This window comes from Ranitomeya variabilis, chromosome 1 (genome assembly GCF_051348905.1).
Source record: "Ranitomeya variabilis isolate aRanVar5 chromosome 1, aRanVar5.hap1, whole genome shotgun sequence".
Taxonomy (NCBI): Eukaryota; Metazoa; Chordata; class Amphibia; order Anura; family Dendrobatidae; genus Ranitomeya; species Ranitomeya variabilis.
The window spans coordinates 503,787,952-503,808,826 of record NC_135232.1 but is presented as its reverse complement, the minus strand read 5'-3'; the positions used below and the strand labels follow the sequence as shown (position 1 = coordinate 503,808,826).

Sequence of the window (20,875 nt, the reverse complement as noted above, 5' to 3'; positions counted from 1 at the left end):
TGTTTTTTGGTCATACTGCCTCACAAAAATCGGACTAAAAAGCGATCAAAAAACGTCAACTCGTCCCGCAAAAAACAAGACCTCACATGACTCTGTGGACCAAAATATGGAAAAATTATAGCTCTCAAAATGTGGTAACGCAAAAAATATTTTTTGTAATAAAAAGCATCTTTTAGTGTGTAACGGCTGCCAGTCATAAAAATCCGCTAAAAACCCACTATAAAAGTAAATCAATTGTTGTGAATTCTGCTTTTGGGCTCCCTCCGGTGGTTGTAGGTGGTAATGCAGTTGTCCCTGAGTTGCAGTCCTGGTCAGGTGTATCTGCTGATTGCAGTTCTGACTGGGGTATTTAGGCGTGCAGGATTCATTAGTCCTTGCCAGTTGTCCATTGTTGTTGGGAGGTTTTGGTCCTGGTTTGGTTCCTTCTGCCTTCTGCCAAATCAGCAAAGATAAGTGTCTGTTTTTGTTTCTGTGGCACACATGCTGTGTGCTTAATAATTCTGTGCTATTCAGTATTTTCTCCGTCTTGTTGGATTCTCTGGAGTGGCAGATATACATTCCATGTCTTTAGTTAGATTGTGGAACTTTTTGTATTATCTGCTGTGGATATTTTTGGAAGGGTTTTAATACTGACCGCTTAGTATTCTGTCCTATCTTTCCCTATTTAGCTAGAGTGGCCTCTTTTGCTGAATCCTGTTTTCTGCCTGCGTGTGTCTTTCCTCTCCTACTCACAGTCAATATTCGTGGGGGGGCTTCCTATCCTTTGGGGTTCTGCTCAGAGGCAAGGTAGTATTCCTATTTCCATCTATAGGGGTATTTAGTCCTCCGTCTGTGTCGAGGTGTCTAGGGTTTGTTAGGCACACCCCACGGCTACTTCTAGTTGCGGTGTTAGTTCAGGTTTTGCGGTCAGTACAGTTTCCACCTACTCCAGAGAAAGTTCATGCGGCTCCAAAGTCACCGGATCATAACAGTACAACTGGCCCACTAGGAGTTAAATGCATCTGAGAAGAAGGGAAGAAAGGTGTTGAGTCATTTTTTTTTCTGCAGTTTGCTTTGCCTTTTCTTCCCTCTTTTTCTTTGGGTGGCTAAGGAGTCTTGTGTTAGCATGGATGTTCAGGAATTAGCTTCTCATGTAGACCAGCTTGCTGCTAGGGTACAGGGAATTTCTGATTATATTGTTCAGACTCCTGTTTTAGAGCCGAAGATTCCTACTCCTGATTTGTTTTTTGGTGACAGGTCCAAATTTTTGAGTTTTAAAAACAACTGTAAACTGTTTTTTGCTTTGAGACCTCGATCCTCTGGGGATTCTATTCAGCAGGTTAAAATCGTCATTTCCCTGCTGCGTGGTGATCCACAGGATTGGGCATTTTCCCTGGAATCTGGGAATCCGGCTTTGCTTAATGTAGATTCCTTTTTTCAGGCTTTAGGACTATTATATGATGAACCTAATTCTGTGGATCAAGCGGAGAAGATCTTGTTGGCCTTATCTCAGGGTCAAGAAGCGGGAGAATTGTTTTGTCAGAAATTTAGAAAATGGTCTGTGTTGACTAAATGGAATGATGATGCTTTGGCTGCAATTTTCAGAAAGGGTCTTTCTGAATCCGTTAAAGATGTTATGGTGGGGTTTCCCACGCCTGTCGGTCTGAGTGATTCTATGTCTTTGGCCATTCAGATTGATCGGCGCTTGTGGGAGCGCAGAACTGTGCGCGCTGTGGCGTTGTCCTCAGAGCAGAGTCCTGAGCCAATGCAGTGTGATAGGATTCTGTCTAGGACAGAACGACAAGGACTCAGACATCAGAATAGGTTGTGTTATTATTGTGGCGACGCTTCTCATGTCATTTCAGTCTGCCCTAAACGGACAAAGAGGATCGCTAGTTCATTTACCATCAGTACTGTACAACCTAAATTTCTGTTATCGGTGTCCTTGATCTGCTCATTGTCATCATTTTCTGTCTTGGCGTTTGTGGATTCAGGCGCCGCTTTGAACTTAATGGACCTTGAGTTTGCCAGGCGTTGTGGTTTCCCCTTGCAGCCCTTGCAGAACCTTATTCCTTTAAGGGGCATTGATGCTACACCTTTGGCTAAAAATAAGCCCCAGTTTTGGACACAGGTGACCATGCGCATGGCGCCAGCCCATCAGGAAGATTGTCGATTTCTGGTATTGCATAATTTACATGATGCTATCGTGTTGGGTTTTCCGTGGTTGCAGGTACATAATCCTGTGTTGGATTGGAAGTCTATGTCTGTGACTAGTTGGGGTTGTCAGGGGGTTCATAATGATGTTCCTTTAATGTCCATCTCCTCTTCTTCCTCTTCCGAAATTCCAGAGTTTTTGTCTGATTTTCAGGATGTATTCGATGAGCCCAAGTCCAGTTCTCTTCCACCGCACAGGGACTGTGATTGTGCTATTGATTTGATTCCAGGCTGTAAGTTTCCTAAGGGCCGACTCTTCAATCTGTCTGTGCCTGAACATACCGCTATGCGGAGTTATGTTAAGGAGTCTTTGGAGAAAGGGCATATTCGGCCATCTTCTTCACCGATGGGAACGGGATTTTTTTTTGTTGCTAAGAAGGATGGCTCCTTGAGACCCTGTATTGATTATCGCCTCTTGAATAAGATCACGGTCAAGTTTCAATACCCTTTACCTTTGCTTTCCGATTTGTTTGCTAGGATTAAGGGGGCTAGTTGGTTTACGAAGATTGACCTTCGGAGGGCGTATAATCTTGTTCGTATTAAGCAGGGTGATGAATGGAAAACTGCGTTCAATACCCCCGAGGGCCATTTTGAATACCTTGTGATGCCGTTCGGGCTCACTAGTGCTCCATCTGTTTTTCAATCTTTCATGCATGATATCTTCCGGACTTATATTGATAAATTCTTGATTGTATATTTGGACGATATTTTGATTTTTTCTGATGATTGGGAGTCTCATGTGGAACAGGTCAGGATGGTATTTCAGATCCTTCGTGACAATGCTTTGTTTGTGAAGGGGTCTAAGTGTCTCTTTGGGGTGCAGAAGGTTTCTTTTTTGGGTTTTATTTTCTCTCCTTCATCTATTGAGATGGATCCGCTTAAGGTTCAGGCCATTCATGATTGGATTCAACCCACGTCCGTAAAGAGCCTTCAGAAATTTTTGGGTTTTGCAAATTTTTATCGCCGTTTCATTGCTAACTTTTCCAGTGTGGTTAAACTCTTGACCGATTTGACAAAAAAAGGCGCTGATGTGGCGAATTGGTCCTCTGCGGCTGTTTCTGCCTTTCAGGAGCTTAAACGTCAATTTACTTCTGCTCCGGTGTTGCGCCAACCGGATGTTTCCCTTCCGTTTCAGGTTGAGATTGACGCTTCTGAGATTGGCGCAGGGGCCGTTTTGTCCCAGAGGGATCATGTTGGTTCCTTGATGAAACCGTGTGCATTCTTTTCCTGTAAATTTTCGCCTGCTGAACGCAATTATGATGTCGGCAATCGGGAGTTGTTGGCTATGAAGTGGGCATTTGAGGAGTGGCGACATTGGCTGGAGGGAGCTAAGCACCGTATTGTGATCTTGACCGATCATAAGAATTTGATTTACCTCGAGTCTGCCAAGCGGCTGAATCCTAGACAGGCTCGATGGTCCTTGTTTTTTTCCCGTTTTGATTTTGTGGTCTCGTATCTTCCGGGTTCTAAGAATATTAAGGCTGATGCCCTTTCTAGGAGTTTTTTGCCTGATTCTCCTGAGGTCCTTGAACCGTTCGGCATTCTGAAAGAAGGGGTGGTTCTTTCTGCTATTTCCCCTGATTTACGACGGGTTCTTCAGGAATTTCAGGCTGACAGACCTGATCGTTGTCCAGTGGGGAAACTGTTTGTTCCTGACAGATGGACTAGTAGAGTGATTTCTGAGATTCACTGTTCTGTGTTGGCTGCTCATCCTGGTATTTTTGGTACCAGAGACTTGGTTGGTAGGTCCTTTTGGTGGCCTTCTTTATCACGTGATGTGCGTTCTTTTGTGCAGTCCTGTGGGACTTGTGCGCGGGCCAAGCCTTGTTGTTCCCGTGCTAGTGGGTTGCTTTTGCCATTGCTGGTCCCTGAGAGGCCCTGGACGCATATTTCTATGGATTTTATTTCTGATCTTCCAGTTTCCCAGAGGATGTCGGTTATCTGGGTTGTTTGTGACCGGTTTTCTAAGATGGTTCATTTGGTGCCTTTGCCTAAATTGCCTTCCTCTTCAGATTTAGTTTCGTTGTTTTTTCAGCATGTGGTTCGTTTGCATAGTATTCCGGAGAATATTGTGTCTGACAGAGGTTCCCAGTTTGTTTCTAGGTTTTGGCGGGCCTTTTGTGCTAGGCTGGGCATTGATTTATCTTTTTCCTCTGCATGTCATCCTCAGACAAATGGCCAAACCGAGCGAACTAATCAGACCTTGGAGACTTATTTGAGATGCTTTGTGTCTGCTGATCAGGATGATTGGGTGGCCTTTTTGCCATTGGCCGAGTTTGCCCTTAATAATCGGGCTAGTTCGGCTACCTTGGTTTCGCCTTTTTTTTGTAATTTTGGTTTTCATCCTCGTTTTTCTTCTGGGCAGGTTGAGCCTTCTGACTGTCCTGGTGTGGATTCGGTGGTTGACAGGTTACAGCAGATTTGGGCTCATGTGGTGGACAATTTGGTGTTGTCTCAGGAGGAGGCTCAACGGTTTGCTAACCGTCGTCCGTGTGTTGGTTCCCGGCTTCAGGTTGGGGATCTGGTCTGGTTGTCTTCCCGTCATGTTCCTATGAAGGTTTCTTCTCCTAAGTTTAAGCCTCGGTTTATTGGTCCTCATAGGATTTCTGGGATTATTAATCCGGTGTCTTTTCGATTGGCGCTTCCTGCCTCTTTTGCTATCCATAATGTCTTCCATAGATCTTTATTGCGGAAATATGTGGTACCCGTTGTTCCCTCTGTTGATCCTCCGGCCCCTGTGTTGGTTGATGGGGAGTTGGAGTATGTGGTTGAGAAGATTTTGGATTCTCGTTTTTCGAGGCGGAGGCTTCAGTATCTTGTCAAATGGAAGGGTTATGGCCAGGAGGATAATTCTTGGGTTTTTGCCTCTGATATCCATGCTGCTGATTTGGTTCATGCTTTTCATCTGGCTCGTCCTGATCGGCCTGGGGGCTCTGGTGAGGGTTCGGTGACCCCTCCTTAAGTGGGGGTTACTGTTGTGAATTCTGCTTTTGGGCTCCCTCCGGTGGTTGTAGGTGGTAATGCAGTTGTCCCTGAGTTGCAGTCCTGGTCAGGTGTATCTGCTGATTGCAGTTCTGACTGGGGTATTTAGGCGTGCAGGATTCATTAGTCCTTGCCAGTTGTCCATGGTTGTTGGGAGGTTTTGGTCCTGGTCTGGTTCCTTCTGCTTTCTGCCAAATCAGCAAAGATAAGTGTCTGGTTTTGTTTCTGTGGCACACATGCTGTGTGCTTAATAATTCTGTGCTATTCAGTATTTTCTCAGTCTTGTTGGATTCTCTGGAGTGGCAGATATACATTCCATGTCTTTAGTTAGATTGTGGAACTTTTTGTATTATCTGCTGTGGATATTTTTGGAAGGGTTTTAATACTGACCGCTTAGTATTCTGTCCTATCTTTCCCTATTTAGCTAGAGTGGCCTCTTTTGCTGAATCCTGTTTTCTGCCTGCGTGTGTCTTTCCTCTCCTACTCACAGTCAATATTCGTGGGGGGCTGCCTATCCTTTGGGGTTCTGCTCAGAGGCAAGGTAGTATTCCTATTTCCATCTATAGGGGTATTTAGTCCTCCGGCTGTGTCGAGGTGTCTAGGGTTTGTTAGGCACACCCCACGGCTACTTCTAGTTGCGGTGTTAGTTCAGGTTTTGCGGTCAGTACAGTTTCCACCTACTCCAGAGAAAGTTCATGCGGCTCCAAAGTCACCGGATCATAACAATCAACCCCCGCTTCATCACCCCCTTAGTTAGGGAAAAATTAAAAAAATAAAAAAATGTATTTATTTCCATTTTCCCATTAGGGTTAGGGCTAGGGTTAGGGTTGGGGCTAGGGTTAGGGTTTGGATATTTATGGTTGGGATTAGGGTTAGGGGTGTGTCGGGGTTAGGGGTGTGGTTAGGGTTATGGTTGGGTTAGGGTTTGGGTTTCAGTTAGAATTGGGGGTTTCCACTGTTTAGGCACATCAGGGCTCTCCAAACGCAACATGGCGTCCGATCTCAATTCCAGCCAATACTGCATTGAAAAAGTAAAACAGTGCTCCTTCCCTTCCGAGCTCTCCCGTGTGCCCAAACAGTGGTTTACCCCAACATATGGGGTATCGGCGTACTCAGGACAAATTGGACAACAACTTCTGGGGTCCAATTTTTCTTTTTACCCTTGGAAAAATAAAAATTTGGGCTAAAAAAACATTTTTGTAGGAAAAAAATGATTTTTTTATTTTCACGGCTCTGCGTTATAAACTGTAGTGAAATACTTGTGGTTCAAAGTTCTCACAACACATCTAGATAAGTTCCTTGGGGGGTCTAGGTTCCAATATGGGGTCACTTGTGGGGGGTTTCTACTGTTAACCTTGGGAAAATAAAAAATTGGGGCGAAAAGTTCATTTTTGTGAGAAAATATTATTTTTTATTTTTACGGCTCTGCATTATAAACTTCTGTGAAGCACTTGGTGGGTCAAAGTGCTCACCACACATCTAGATAAGTTCCTTAGGGGGTCTATTTTCCAAAATGGTGTCACTTGTGGGGGGTTTCAATGTTTAGGCACATCAGGGGCTCTCCAAACGCAACATGGCGTCCCATCTCAATTCCAGTCAATTTTGCATTGAAAAGTCAAACGGCGCTCCTTCCCTTCCGAGCTCTGCCATGGACCCAAACAGTGGTTTACCCTCACATATGGGGTATCAGCGTACTCCGGACAAATTGCACAACAATGTTTGGGGTACAATTTATTCTGGTAACCTTGGGAAAATACAAAATTGGGGGCGAAAAGTTCATATTTGTGAAAAAATATTATTTTTTATTTTTACGGCTCTACATTATAAACTTCTGTGAAGCACTTGGTGGGTCAAAGTGCTCATTACACATCTAGATAAGTTCCTTAGATCCTTAGAGGGTCTACTTTCCAAAATGGTGTGACTTGTGGGGGGTTTCAATGTTTAGGCACATCAGGGGCTCTCCAAACGCAACATTGGCCCCGTCATTAACGTGCAAACCACCCTTGGGAGTTAAGGGGTTAATTGGGGGTTAATTGGAGGTATCTCTTAAGGTGGCATTACCCCTTAGCTGTCGGATGAAAGATCACTTGCCCAACAGCTATTCCTTGTAACCCATATTCATGCACGTTTGAGAGAGAGGAGAACAAGCTACTGTCAGACATCTGTGGTAGCAGCATAGCTCCTGCGGCAATTAAGATCTGGCATGTTTGATTTCAACAATGAGTTGGTGGTCCACACACATTAGATGGTTAGCCGATCCTGCCACAATCAGTGTACTCTGATGTGTATGAGGGACCTTTAGTGTGTGAGCACAAAGTGCAGTTCATTCTTTACAGTGGCCTGAAATCTGCAGCAAAATCAGCTTGACATGAGAGTGTTTCCACGGAATTATATGTGGAACCCATTCTTTACATAACACTGGAGGAAATTAGCTGGGAATCTGGAAAAATATGCAGCCAATATGGCAGACTGGGTATTGGATTTGAAGACACTTCTCGGAGATACTCAGAAATGGTGTTTTTTAAATGTTAAACCTGATATGTGTAGCTTTGTATTTGATCTGAATACTGTGTTCTTTCCTCCTAGTTGGCCCGTTGAAATATTCCACAACCCTAACCAACAGGCAACGAGGAAACATGGTATCTGTATTACCAGCAACTTTGGACTGTGAGTTACAAATCTACTGCTTATTTGTCCCATGGTAGAGACTGTTCTTCTGGTTTTACCGGATTAGAAAAACATGGCTGCTATCTTGTAGAACCACCATCACAAGTGTCTGTGGATTGTACCTATAATTTCTGCTCAACTGCATTCACATCCATGGAGCTGAGCTGCAATATCACAAATGTGCAGAATGGAGCTTTGTTGCAGTACCACACACAGCCTTTGGAGAGTTGTGGAGCCGTATTTGGAAATGAACGGCCTTGTTTTTCTACTCCTAAACTGCAGGAGAATATAGAAATAAATGGCAGAGCAATACAGAAAGAGATATAACCATTATTTTGCTGCTACTAGCTATAGGCCCACAGTCAGAACACTGCTGGCTGTGATCATACACTGGTAAAATATCAACCCTGTAGTATTTGGATTTCTGTTTACATATAATCAAAAGTGTAAATTTTATGTTTTATATTCCAAGGGTTTTATTCTTTTACGTCACATTGTTATTTACATTTATGAGAAATGTAAAACCTTCTTAAACTCTTTACCACCTCTATAGCACTAACCACTGTGTAGGTAAGGACCCCAAAGGAAACGAAGTCACAATGCTTCATATGATAACTAATGCATTATTAGAACTTTCTTTTGAACTAACACTATTTTGTTTAGCCCTTTCAATTATCACCGAGTTTGTGAGTTAAACCTGTTAAGAAGTCTGAGTATCTATGTGATGGTGTGCTGCTGTAAATGGATTCCAGTTTAGTACATAGTGAACAGCTACAGCTCAGATTAGCTAGTTTCTGCAGGTCACTTAGAAATGATTACCTCCATGAAGCACTTCCTTTAAAGAAAGGGGGTTAAACAACAGACAAATGCTCTAAATTCTGCAGTCCTTGTGCAGAATGCCCTATAATATTTCAATGTATATTTCTAATGAACAGATAGAACTGTCAGACACCCAGCACCCCCATAATCAGCTGTTGCTTGCTATGGGAGCCGCAAGATGTAACGGAGCTGCAAAGTGCAACTGCATTAAGTGCACAATGCCTGCTGATGGGTACTGCACACAGCTTGTAAGGAACTGTTGTGCTGTACCCGGCAGCAGCCGCTGCATATTCAGTGTAGCTGGGCTTTGCTGCTCTGTTCCACATGTTTACATCAGGCAGCCATCGGAGCAAATAACGGCAGATCAGTTCGGTGCCAGTTGTTACATCCCTACCAGGCAATTCATGATGTAGCCTATGGCTAAAGTCATCAATATGTTGTGACTGGACAACCCCTTTAATGATGTCTGTTGACTCTCCCTAGCCCTGTCTGTACAGCAACTCGCAGCCCAGGGGGAGTTAAGCCAATTAAAAGAATATCTGCAAAAAGGTAAGCTGTGTAATCTATTCACACGTGTATAGTTTATATGGACAAACTCCTTTCCTAATAAATTGTTTGATTTCTTTCCAGATGATACATTTTTAAACCGGCCGGATGAGCGAGGCTTTACTCCTTTAATGTGGGCTTCTGCTTTTGGTGAGATCGAGACTGTCCGGTACCTACTGGAAATGGTAAATATAAGAAGTTTCTATCGCTTATTTTCTATAATGCAGATACAAACCTGTTACATGCGGTCTTCTGGCTTCTCTCTGTCACGGTAAACCCGTGACACACACACTCCCTGTAATAGCTACTCATACAGAAAGAAGAAGTACAAGCCTACAGTGATAGCAACTCATTCAAGGAGAAGAAGCACACCCCCCCAGTAATAGCAACTCATATAGGGAAAATTACAGTACACGCCTTCAATGATTGCAACTCGTACAGGGAGAACAAGTACATGCGTCCAGTTATAGAAACTCACACAGTAAAAACTACACGTCCCCAGTGATAGCAAATCACACAGGAAGAACTACACGCCCCCAGTGATAGGAACTTATACAGAGAGAAAAAGTACACACCCCAGTGATAGGAACTTCTACAGGGAGAATAAGTACACGGCCTCAGTGATAGGAACTTATACAGGGAGAAGTACACACCCCCAGTGATAGCAACTCATACAGGGAGAAGAAGTACACACCCCCAGTGATAGCAACTTATACAGGGAGAAGAAGTACACGCCCCCAGTGATAGCAGCTTATACAGGGAGAAGAAGTACACATGCCCCGTGATAGCAACTTATACAGGGAGAAGAAGTACACACCCCCAGTGATAGCAACTTATACAGGGAGAAGAAGTACACATGCCCCGTGATAGCAACTTATACAGGGAGAAGAAGTACACACCCCCAGTGATAGCAACTCATACAGGGAGAAGAAGAACACACCCCCAGTGATAGCAACTTATACAGGGAGAAGAAGAACACGCCCCCAGTGATAACAACTTATACAGGGAGAAGAAGTACACGCATCCAGTGATAGCAACTTATACAGGGAGAAGAAGTACATGCCCCCAGTGATAGCAACTCATACAGGGAGAAGTACATGCCCCCAGTGATAGTAGCTTATACAGGGAGAAGAAGTACAAGCCCCAGTGATAGCAACTTATACAGGGAGAAGAAGTACAAGCCCCCAGTGATAGCAACTTATACAGGGAGAAGAAGTACACGCCTCCAGTGATAGCAACTTATACAGGGAGAAGTACATGCCCCAAGTGATAGGAACTTATACAAGGAGAAGAAGTACACGCCTCCAGTGATAGCAACTTATACAGGGAGAAGTACATGCCCCAAGTGATAGGAACTTATACAAGGAGAAGAAGTATACGCCTCCCGTGATAGCAACTTATACAGGGAGAAGTACAAGCCCCCAGTGATAGGAACGTATACAGGGAGAAGAAGTACAGGCCCCCAGTGATAGCAACTCATACAGGGAGAAAAAGTACATGCCTCCAGTGATAGCAGCTTATACAGGGAGAAGAAGTACAGGCCCCCAGTGATAGCAAATTATACAGGGAGAAGTACATGCCCCAAGTGATAGGAACTCATACAGGGAGAAGAAGTACATGCCCCCAGTGATAGCAAATTATACAGGGAGAAGTACATGCCCCAAGTGATAGGAACTCATACAGGGAGAAGAAGTACACGCCTCCAGTGATAGCAACTCATACAGGGAGAAGAAGTACATGCCTCCAGTGATAGCAGCTTATACAGGGAGAAGAAGTACAGGCCCCCAGTGATAGCAAATTATACAGGGAGAAGTACATGCCCCAAGTGATAGGAACTCATACAGGGAGAAGAAGTACACGCCTCCAGTGATAGCAACTCATACAGGGAGAAGAAGTACATGCCCCAGTGATAGCAACTTATACAGGGAGAAGAAGTACAAGCCCCCAGTGATAGCAACTCATACAGGGAGAAGAAGTACATGCCCCAGTGATAGGAACTCATACAGGGAGATGAAGTACATGCCCCAGTGATAGCAACTCATACAGGGAGAAGAAGTACATGCCCCAGTGATAGGAACTCATACAGGGAGATGAAGTACATGCCCCAGTGATAGCAACTCATACAGGGAGAAGAAGTACATGCCCCAGTGATAGGAACTCATACAGGGAGATGAAGTACATGCCCTAGTGATAGCAACTCATACAGGGAGAAGAAGTACATGCCCCAGTGATAGGAACTCATACAGGGAGATGAAGTACACGCCCCCAGTGATAGCAACTCATACAGGGAGAAGAAGTACACACCCCCAGTGATAACTTATACAAGGAGAAGAAGTATACGCCTCCTGTGATAGCAACTTATACAGGGAGAAGAAGTACATGCCCCCAGTGATAACAACTCATACAGGGAGAAGAAGTATACGCCTCCAGTGATAGCAACGTATACAGGGAGAAGTACATGCCCCAAGTGATAGGAACTTATACAGAGAGAAGAAGTACATGCCCCCAGTGATAGGAACTTATACAGGGAGAAGAAGTACGTGCCTCCAGTGATAGCAGCTTATACAGGGAGAAGAAGTACACGCCTCCAGTGATATCAACTTATACAGGGAGAAGTACAAGCCCCCAGTGATAGGAACTCATACAGGGAGAAGAAGTACACACCCCAGTGATAGGAACTCATACAGGGAGAAGAAGTACATGCCTCCAGTGATAGCAGCTTATACAGGGAGAAGAAGTACATGCCCCCAGTGATAGCAACTTATACAGGGAGAAGAAGTACAAGCCCCCAGTTAGAGCAACTTATACAGGGAGAAGTACATGCCCGAAGTGATAGGAACTCATACAGGGAGAAGAAGTACATGCCCCCAGTGATAGCAACTCACACAGGGAGATGAAGTACATGCCCCCAGTGATAGCAACTTATACAGGGAGATGAAGTACATGCCCCAGTGATAGCAACTTATACAGGGAGATGAAGTACATGCCCCCAGTGATAGCAACTTATACAGGGAGATGAAGTACATGCCCCAGTGATAGCAACTCATACAGGGATAAGAAGTACACGCCTCCAGTGATAGCAAATTATACGGAGAGAAGAAGTACACGCCCCCAGTTATAGGAACTTATACAGGGAGAATAAGTAAATGTCCCCAATGATAGCAACTTATACGGGGAGAAGAAGTACATGCCCCAGTTATAGGAACTTATACAAGGAGAAGAAGTACACGCCCCCCAGTTATAGGAACTTATACAGAGAGAAGAAGTACACACCCCCAGTTATAGAAACTTATACAGGGATAATAAGTAAATGTCCCCAATGATAGAAACTTATACAGGGAGAAATAGTATAGGTCCGAAGTGATAGCAACTCATACAGGGAGAAGTACAAGCCCCCAGTGATAGGAACTTATACAGGGAGAAGAAGTACAAGCCCCCAGTTATAGGAACTTATACAGGGAGAAGAAGTAAATGTCCCCAATGATAGCAACTTATACAGGGAGAAGAAGTACAGGCCCGAAGTGATTGCAACTTATACGGGGAGAAGAAGTACAGGCCCGAAGTGATTGCAACTTATACAGGGAGAAGAAGTACAGGCCCGAAGTGATTGCAACTTATACAGGGAGAAGAAGTACATGCCCCCAGTGATAGCAACTTATACAGGGAGAAGAAGTACACACCCCCAGTTATAGGAACTTATACAGGGAGAATAAGTAAATGTCCCCAATGATAGCAACTTATACGGGGAGAAGAAGTACATGCCCCAGTTATAGGAACTTATACAAGGAGAAGAAGTACACGCCCCCCAGTTATAGGAACTTATACAGAGAGAAGAAGTACACACCCCCAGTTATAGAAACTTATACAGGGATAATAAGTAAATGTCCCCAATGATAGAAACTTATACAGGGAGAAATAGTATAGGCCCGAAGTGATAGCAACTCATACAGGGAGAAGTACAAGCCCCCAGTGATAGGAACTTATACAGGGAGAAGAAGTACAAGCCCCCAGTTATAGGAACTTATACAGGGAGAAGAAGTAAATGTCCCCAATGATAGCAACTTATACAGGGAGAAGAAGTACAGGCCCGAAGTGATTGCAACTTATACGGGGAGAAGAAGTACAGGCCCGAAGTGATTGCAACTTATACAGGGAGAAGAAGTACAGGCCCGAAGTGATTGCAACTTATACAGGGAGAAGAAGTACATGCCCCCCAGTGATAGCAACTTATACAGGGAGAAGAAGTACACACCCCCAGTTATAGGAACTTATACAGGGAGAAGAAGTACAGGCCCCCAGTGATAGCAACTTATACAGGGAGAAGAAGTACAGGCCCCCCGTGATAGGAACTTATACAGGGAGAAAAAGTACACCCCCCCAGTTATAGGAACTTATACAGGGAGAAGAAGTACAGGCCCCCCGTGATAGGAACTTATACAGGGAGAAGAAGTACACACCCCCAGTTATAGGAACTTATACAGGGAGAAGAAGTACAAGCCCCCAGTTATAGGAACTTATACAGGGAGAAGAAGTAAATGTCCCCAATGATAGCAACTACTACAGGGAGAAGAAGTACAGGCCCGAAGTGATTGCAACTTATACGGGGAGAAGAAGTACATGCCCCCAGTGATAGCAACTTATACAGGGAGAAGAAGTACACACCCCCAGTTATAGGAACTTATACAGGGAGAAGAAGTACAGGCCCCCAGTGATAGCAACTTATACAGGGAGAAGAAGTACACACCCCCAGTTATAGGAACTTATACAGGGAGAAGAAGTACAGGCCCCCAGTGATAGCAACTTATACAGGGAGAAGAAGTACACACCCCCAGTTATAGGAACTTATACAGGGAGAAGAAGTACAGGCCCCCAGTGATAGCAACTTATACAGGGAGAAGAAGTACAGGCCCCCCGTGATAGGAACTTATACAGGGAGAAAAAGTACACCCCCCCAGTTATAGGAACTTATACAGGGAGAAGAAGTACAGGCCCCCCGTGATAGGAACTTATACAGGGAGAAGAAGTACACCCCCCCAGTTATAGGAACTTATACAGGGAGAAGAAGTACAAGCCCCCAGTGATAGGAACTTATACCGAGAGAAGAAGTACAAGCCCTCAGTTATAGGAACTTATACAGGGAGAATAAGTAAATGTCCCCAATGATAGCAACTTATACAGGAAGAAGTAGTACAGGCCCGAAGTGATAGCAACTTATACAGAGAGAAGAAGTACACACCCCCAGTTATAGGAACTTATACAGGGAGAAGTACAAGCTAAAGTTAACTCCTACATTGATTGCTAATATCTCTGCAATGGAGAGATGAAAAAAAAAGTTGTATTCTGCTTTGCAGCCATTATTAATTCATGTGTCCATTTCAACATGAAAAATTTGGTGAAAGGTCCTCTTGTCTTACTAATGTTTTTTATATTAGCCACGGAAAGTCAAAAAGCTACAAAAAAAGTAAACTATGGGGCTCAATGATCAAAACAATTTCTAAGATGAAGGGGGTTTTGTTGATCACAGTAACAAAGTAGAGTTGAACTTAATATTTTTCTAGTTTGGTTAAGAAAAGTAATCTCTGGTTTGAATGAATGCGACAACCACATGTTCAAGCCATTTTTTATGCATAAGGTTATATTTGGAAGATCTCTGGTTGCTGGTTTTGATTTGGCTTCATCATTATTTGCTTTCAGTGGATATAAATATTTTTTATAAATGGAAATGTAAGTACTGGTCAAAACAGCTCTAATTACTATACAGGAACAAATATCGTTCCTTGTGTCCATCCTATGACCTCGACTGATTCATCCTCTGGAGATAAACAATGATTTCTCCAATTTTTTCAGCTTTTTTCACCCATTGAATTGAATGAAAAAATGCACCAAACCCACAGCTTTTTTCCTGCCAAGCATTCATTTTTGCTGCAGAAAAAAAGACTCCCACAAAACGCATAGTGTGAACTTAGCCTGTTAGGGCACACCGGATGCGTGTGTTCTCATCTTAGTTGTCTGCTGCCAAATTGAATGTGAGATGTTACGGCCGGAGGAATCAGGACACAAATGCAAGCAATTGTCTCTAAAGATTTCCCGGTCTTTTAATGGTCGGACCGCTCTTTTTATAAGAGAAATCGGGCGGTCTCAGCACATTACATCATGGGTTTTTCCAACTTGTCAATTATTACAAAACTCTTTTGATCTTACATGTTCTATGTTATTATCTTTATTACTATAATATCATTATTCTAATGATTATTGCTTTTAGTCTAATTCTGTACCGCTATTGCCCTAATGGCTGTTTTGGGTCAAGCTGACATCTGTCTATGCACGCATTCTACTTATCTTTGGTTTATTGGGGATCAATTCACCTACGTGCAGGTACATTTACTCTCGATAAGACTAGGGGATTTACACGGATCTTGGTACATCCTGGTACAGAGTAACAAACAGAATTTAGTCTTATAACAGTGAATTAGAAAACCTTAAAGTGACATGAATCTAATGTTCAGCAAAGCGTCCATATAAGTTTGATTCCAGTATATCTTCATATGCCATACATTCTCCCCTTAACAGTCCCCCCTTTGGAGATATGCAAAATCAAACTCTGATCTCGTCGAGCTTATCGATCTGTCCTCCTGGCCTAATCTGAAGCCTATCTAACTAGCTAACCTTCACCGTATAGACGAGACGACCCATCTCTAGTAGATGGACCCCCTCCTAACGGACTTTGCACAGGAGGAAGTCAGATCCTGGTCTTTCCCTCATCGGTGTGTTTCAGGCAGACATATTCCGGGGGATGTGGATATGACATTCCTCTCATGGTTTCACAGCAGCATCTTTCATCTAGGGGATCTTTGAAATCAGCATGTATGGTCATCACTTTGGTTTCCATGGTCCTCATCATCATTTTCTTAAGGCATGTAGTTATGCTGGTAAAGAATTAAGGCTAATACAGTTAAAGCAGATAGAATAGTTATTAAAAACTTAATGGGTCAATAAGTGCCTTTATGGCATCACCAGTGTATTCTATAAACCGTTGTTGGTTATAGTATAGGTAGTTTATCCACTGTATGTTCTTATTTATGGGAATGATAGGTTTAAGCCCAACTCTTGGGGTGGAGATATTATACCAAAATGTCACTATACCCTCCTCATGAGTGACTACCCCTTGGTGACTGGCTACCCCTTGGACTAGGTGAAGGATAAGTGTCAGACGGATGAAGAGTGGCAGCCGCCACTGGACTCTGGATCTGGCATCTCCTTGCAGTGGGAAGCGTGGACCCATGGACTGCTGTGGTAGTAGACAGGACTTGGAACGGGCTGTCATCTCTAGGCTTGAGGGTACGTCTGTTGAACCTCTTGGTGATGAGGAATCAGTCATCAGCCAGGATCTGGTGGGCACCTTCTAGGTCCTCAGGATCTGGGATGGATGGAACTTGAGAACAAATTTAGTCACATGTCTTATTTAACAATAAACTTAGTCTGCATATAGACAGCTGTAGTTAGAAAAGGTATAACCCTAAACTGGGAATATTAGTAGGATCCTATAGTGCTGAGTTTGTAGGACCTGCTAGCGTGTGTGTGTGTACATGCGTATGTGAGACCCAAGGGAAAAACTAAAACTCCTTATGCTATAGCTCCACTGTTTCCTGTCTAGCATTAAGTATGTAGGGTCTTTTGTTCAAGGCCTTCAATTTCCCTTGTTCATCCATAGGCGTGTTTTTTTCGGTGTGGCTCCATCTTGGTTCCTTTTCTTCTTCTCTTCTTTGGATGCTTGCTTCTGGAATGTTGGGACATCTTTTTTCAGGGTTAGTCCTTTTTTCCTCTGTTTCTGGATCCATATTAGAGTACAGATGAGATGTTTCTGTGTCAAGTAGTATCATTGCTGCTTCTTTTGCTGTTGCTTCAGTTAGTCTGCTGCCCACTGCTTCCCTTGAGGTGTCTCCAGTGTGTGTGTGTCTTCACCTTTTACCACCGCAACTCTTCCTGGCATCAACAAGGACTCCATTAACTCTTGTATGGCTTTGTGGGGTCGTCTGACCGGCATTCTTTTAGCCATGATGAAGTCTCTTTCCCTCCAGATTGGTCATAGCTTCGGGTTGAGTAGACCTCTTGCATGCTTCTGTCAAGGCCCGCAGTCCTGCCTTCTGGGTGGAGGCAGTGGTTTTGCTGGCAGCAGGTATCTTCTGTAGCTACTGCTATGCCAATGTGTGAATGGCCTTCTTGGTCTGCATACCTTGGTCAAACCACAAAGAGCTTCAGGTCAGGATCTTCCAGAGGTTTTCTTGTCTCACGACATGTCAGAGTCGACTACCTCTTCCACTGATGTGTAAGAAGATGTGATCTTCACCCTCTCCCCCTTTGGCAGAGGTAGGAGAGTAGCTAGGTTATGGACAGCACATCTGGAGATGGTGACGTTGTCCGGGAGCAGAATAGGGCATTGCAGACATAGGACAGCAGAATAGGGCTTTTTGGGCCAGGATCTTCAACTTGTGACTGGCTCTCATGAAGGTTTGGACTCCCCGGGTCACTGGTTTGATAGTAGTACCCAGGAGAGGATGTGCGTGCAGATTAGCATGTCAAACCAATCAATGGCTTCCTTAGTTGAACTGAAAGGCGTGTCCTTGAGGCAATCATACAGGGATGAAGGACTGTAACTGTGTTGGCTTGGCTGCCAGAGGTATGCTGCTTTCCTGTTTTCCTGTCTTCAGCCAGAGTGGCAGTGGGATGTGTCATCTTTCCGGTGACGGCTGCAGTTTCCATGGCAGCAGGGCTCCTGACCAGTTCCATCTTCATAGGCTGGACTTTGAGCCTGCTAATTTCTTCTGAGCCTCGTGTCCGCAGTGAGTCTGGGATCAATGCCATCAGTTCAAGTCCACATGATCTACAGGTGTGTCCTGTAGAGAGAAGAGACCGTACACTTCTGCAGACTGCTCCTGTGAAAGTGACAGTTTGTCCTTATGAAACAGACTGCTGGCTTTAAGTTTTTGGTAGTGGATTTGATCCTAGTAGGTAGATGAGACAACTAATTGAGACAGCATACTCTGTAGGTTGTAGGCCTTTGTGTAGGGGTCTGATCCTTGGAGTGTACCGTGTGTTACCATTCACCCCTACAAAAGGCACTACTGCATCCGTGAGAAAGTCTGGGTCGGGTAAGTCAATGTTCCTGATTACGTTTCTAGCTGCTTCAGGTCCTCACCTGGAAATTGGAGGGTATACCCTTAACCTCTATATGGGTGAGAGGTGTTGCTTCTCTCTGGTATTTTTGTGGACTGTAAGAGTATACGTACTTTCATGGGTTGTAGATTCAGTATGCCAATACCCTATTAGGGTCTGGAGCTCGGTAGTGGTGGGTGTCAAAGTTTCTTCTAATTGACTAACTTGCATTTCAAATCTGAGATTCTGAAACTTTTGATTACATCGATGGAAGAAACTATCCACAGGTTCTCCTTTCCCCTGCATGACATCCTGGAGAGTGGGGGTCTGGGCTGGCAGGCGGTTCTTAGCCCAGACGTAAAGCTTACGGAGGAAATATTCTCCGGATACACGTGACTCAAGCCATTCTACATCGAAGTTGTCAGGCTCAAGGGCTAGTCGCATCCTTGGCCAAAGGGAATATCCTGCTGTAATTTGAGTGAGCCTTTCTAAATCTGCCCATGAGGCAGAGTGTGCCTTCTGTATTTGACGCATCCTTTTATAAAATGGCATGGGATGTTGCACTGGGTCTGGCAAGCTGCTCAGTAGGGTGTCTGTGTCCTGGTATTTCCAGGGGTTCTTGTGTGGAGTAGGTTGTATGCGAGAGTGCGAGCTTTGAGGTTTAGAAGATGATGATAATGTACTCCCACCATATATTGGTGGATGCTGTGGATTATCAATGGCGCCAGCTGTTGATTCCTGTCTTCCCTCTTCTGCTTGATTATGTACCTCCATGTCATGTTCATCTTCTCCTTCATTATTCTTTTTATAGACTGCATTAATTAATGGAGCTATAGTGGATGCTGGACAGGATGTAGCATAAGGTATTCCATCTACATATATAGTTGGATAGAAAGTAGGGCTATTTGGGTTGGTCATCTGACAGTCAGAACAAGTCTCACGGTATTCTGCATTCTGTGTCTGACAGATGGTACATGTCCAGTCGTCGGGAATGTATATGGGCGGTATCAATGACTGTAATGCAGATGTTGTAACTGATACATTTTCCGTAGGCGCCTGTTTGGCATAAAATTCAGTATCCTTATCATATTCCTCTCTCCATACCTGTCTTCTAACTTCCTTTACCATCTTATAAAATTCTTCAGGGTTCTGTAGGATTTCATAGTACCTAAGCCTAAGACCCTGCTCTCTACTCATTAACACATTCTTCCATACCTTCCTATCTAATCCTCCCCCCTTTGGGGTCAGAGGGTTCTTCTTAACATGCATTTTCTTTCCTTGCTCCCCTATGGGTCGGGTCTGTCTTATGTGTGTTGACTGACTACTCCCACCCATTCTATCATCTGAATTCTGAGTGCGCCTGAGGGACATGTGTTTCTATCTCTTGAGACAAGTTCCCACGGGGTTTTGAACAGTTGGATATATGTGACTGTGAAAGCTGTATGTACTCCTTACATCAAAGGAAAGGGGTCTTTAGTGATATTGTGATGTCTAGTATTTTGAACACAGTGATATAGGAAGTTAGCTAACAATTACCACCAGGGTATTTAACAATTCTCGTATACCTAGAAAATGCATAGTCTAAAAAACACCAGATAAACTGCTAGAATATCTGCTTCCACAACACTTTCACTTCAACAATAATTCACAGAAAAATGCAGTGACGTTAGTCAAACATTAACTAAAGAGTAACAATGGACTTTGGATCTCACACTACCAGAGATATCTGTACAAGTGAAAGCAATTACCATTCAAGGAATTCTCTTCCTACATGAACACATTGTAACAACTAACTTTATAATTCTAAAGTATGCAAAACAAAACCGGTTAACTAATTCTCTAATCTCACAACATATATATATATATATAGAATGAATTCAAACCTTTAACCATATGCTAGTACGCCTCCTGCCGGCAAACCATACACTATACAAACAGACAAAAGACAGCTTAAACTGGCACTGATGTCAGATACTGTGAATCCCTGACAGCAAAACACTTCACAATCTACCAATCTATATGCCAGCCTGATCGGTAGAGATAAAAAGTCTATACCTGGGCAAAACACACTTTAGGTAGACAGGGAGAGAGCAATCACTCAGTCACATCAATACGGTAATTGTAATTACCCTTCCACCCTTATAGAATAAAACCTATGAACTTACGCTGCAGCCAAAACATCATCACCATAACCAGGTGATCTCCGGTGGGCATCCGCAAGAAGTCACCAACCACTTAGAGGTTGTAAAATCACTCAGAGTAATCAAGCCGCTACTCCCACTTCCACTGGGAGAGACACAGTTCAGACTTCTGCGACCATCGGTCAAGCCTGAGAGCAGGACCGGAACCAGAGTGACAGTGAAATTGCTCAGTACGTCTCCCTATCTTTTTCAGGCTGGCTGAGTTAGCACCACATATGCAAACAACCAAAACAGCAAAGCAGAGAGGCAAAAGCAAAAACAGATAGGGCAGACAATTAAGGAAATCGTGACCAGGGTGGGTTTTTTGGTGCTAG

At 43.8% G+C, this 20,875-nt stretch overlaps 1 protein-coding gene across 1 annotated transcript in view; it reads left to right on the top strand.

The window, feature by feature from the left end:
* The window catches only part of RFXANK (regulatory factor X associated ankyrin containing protein), a 44,569-nt gene that overhangs the window by 5,602 nt on the left and 18,092 nt on the right, over positions 1-20,875 (top strand). The window contains exons 3-5 of the mRNA XM_077252535.1: positions 7,762-7,842; positions 9,145-9,210; positions 9,292-9,392. Coding sequence (XP_077108650.1) covers positions 7,762-7,842; positions 9,145-9,210; positions 9,292-9,392 — 248 coding nt within the window. The remainder of the gene's footprint in view (positions 1-7,761; positions 7,843-9,144; positions 9,211-9,291; positions 9,393-20,875) is intronic.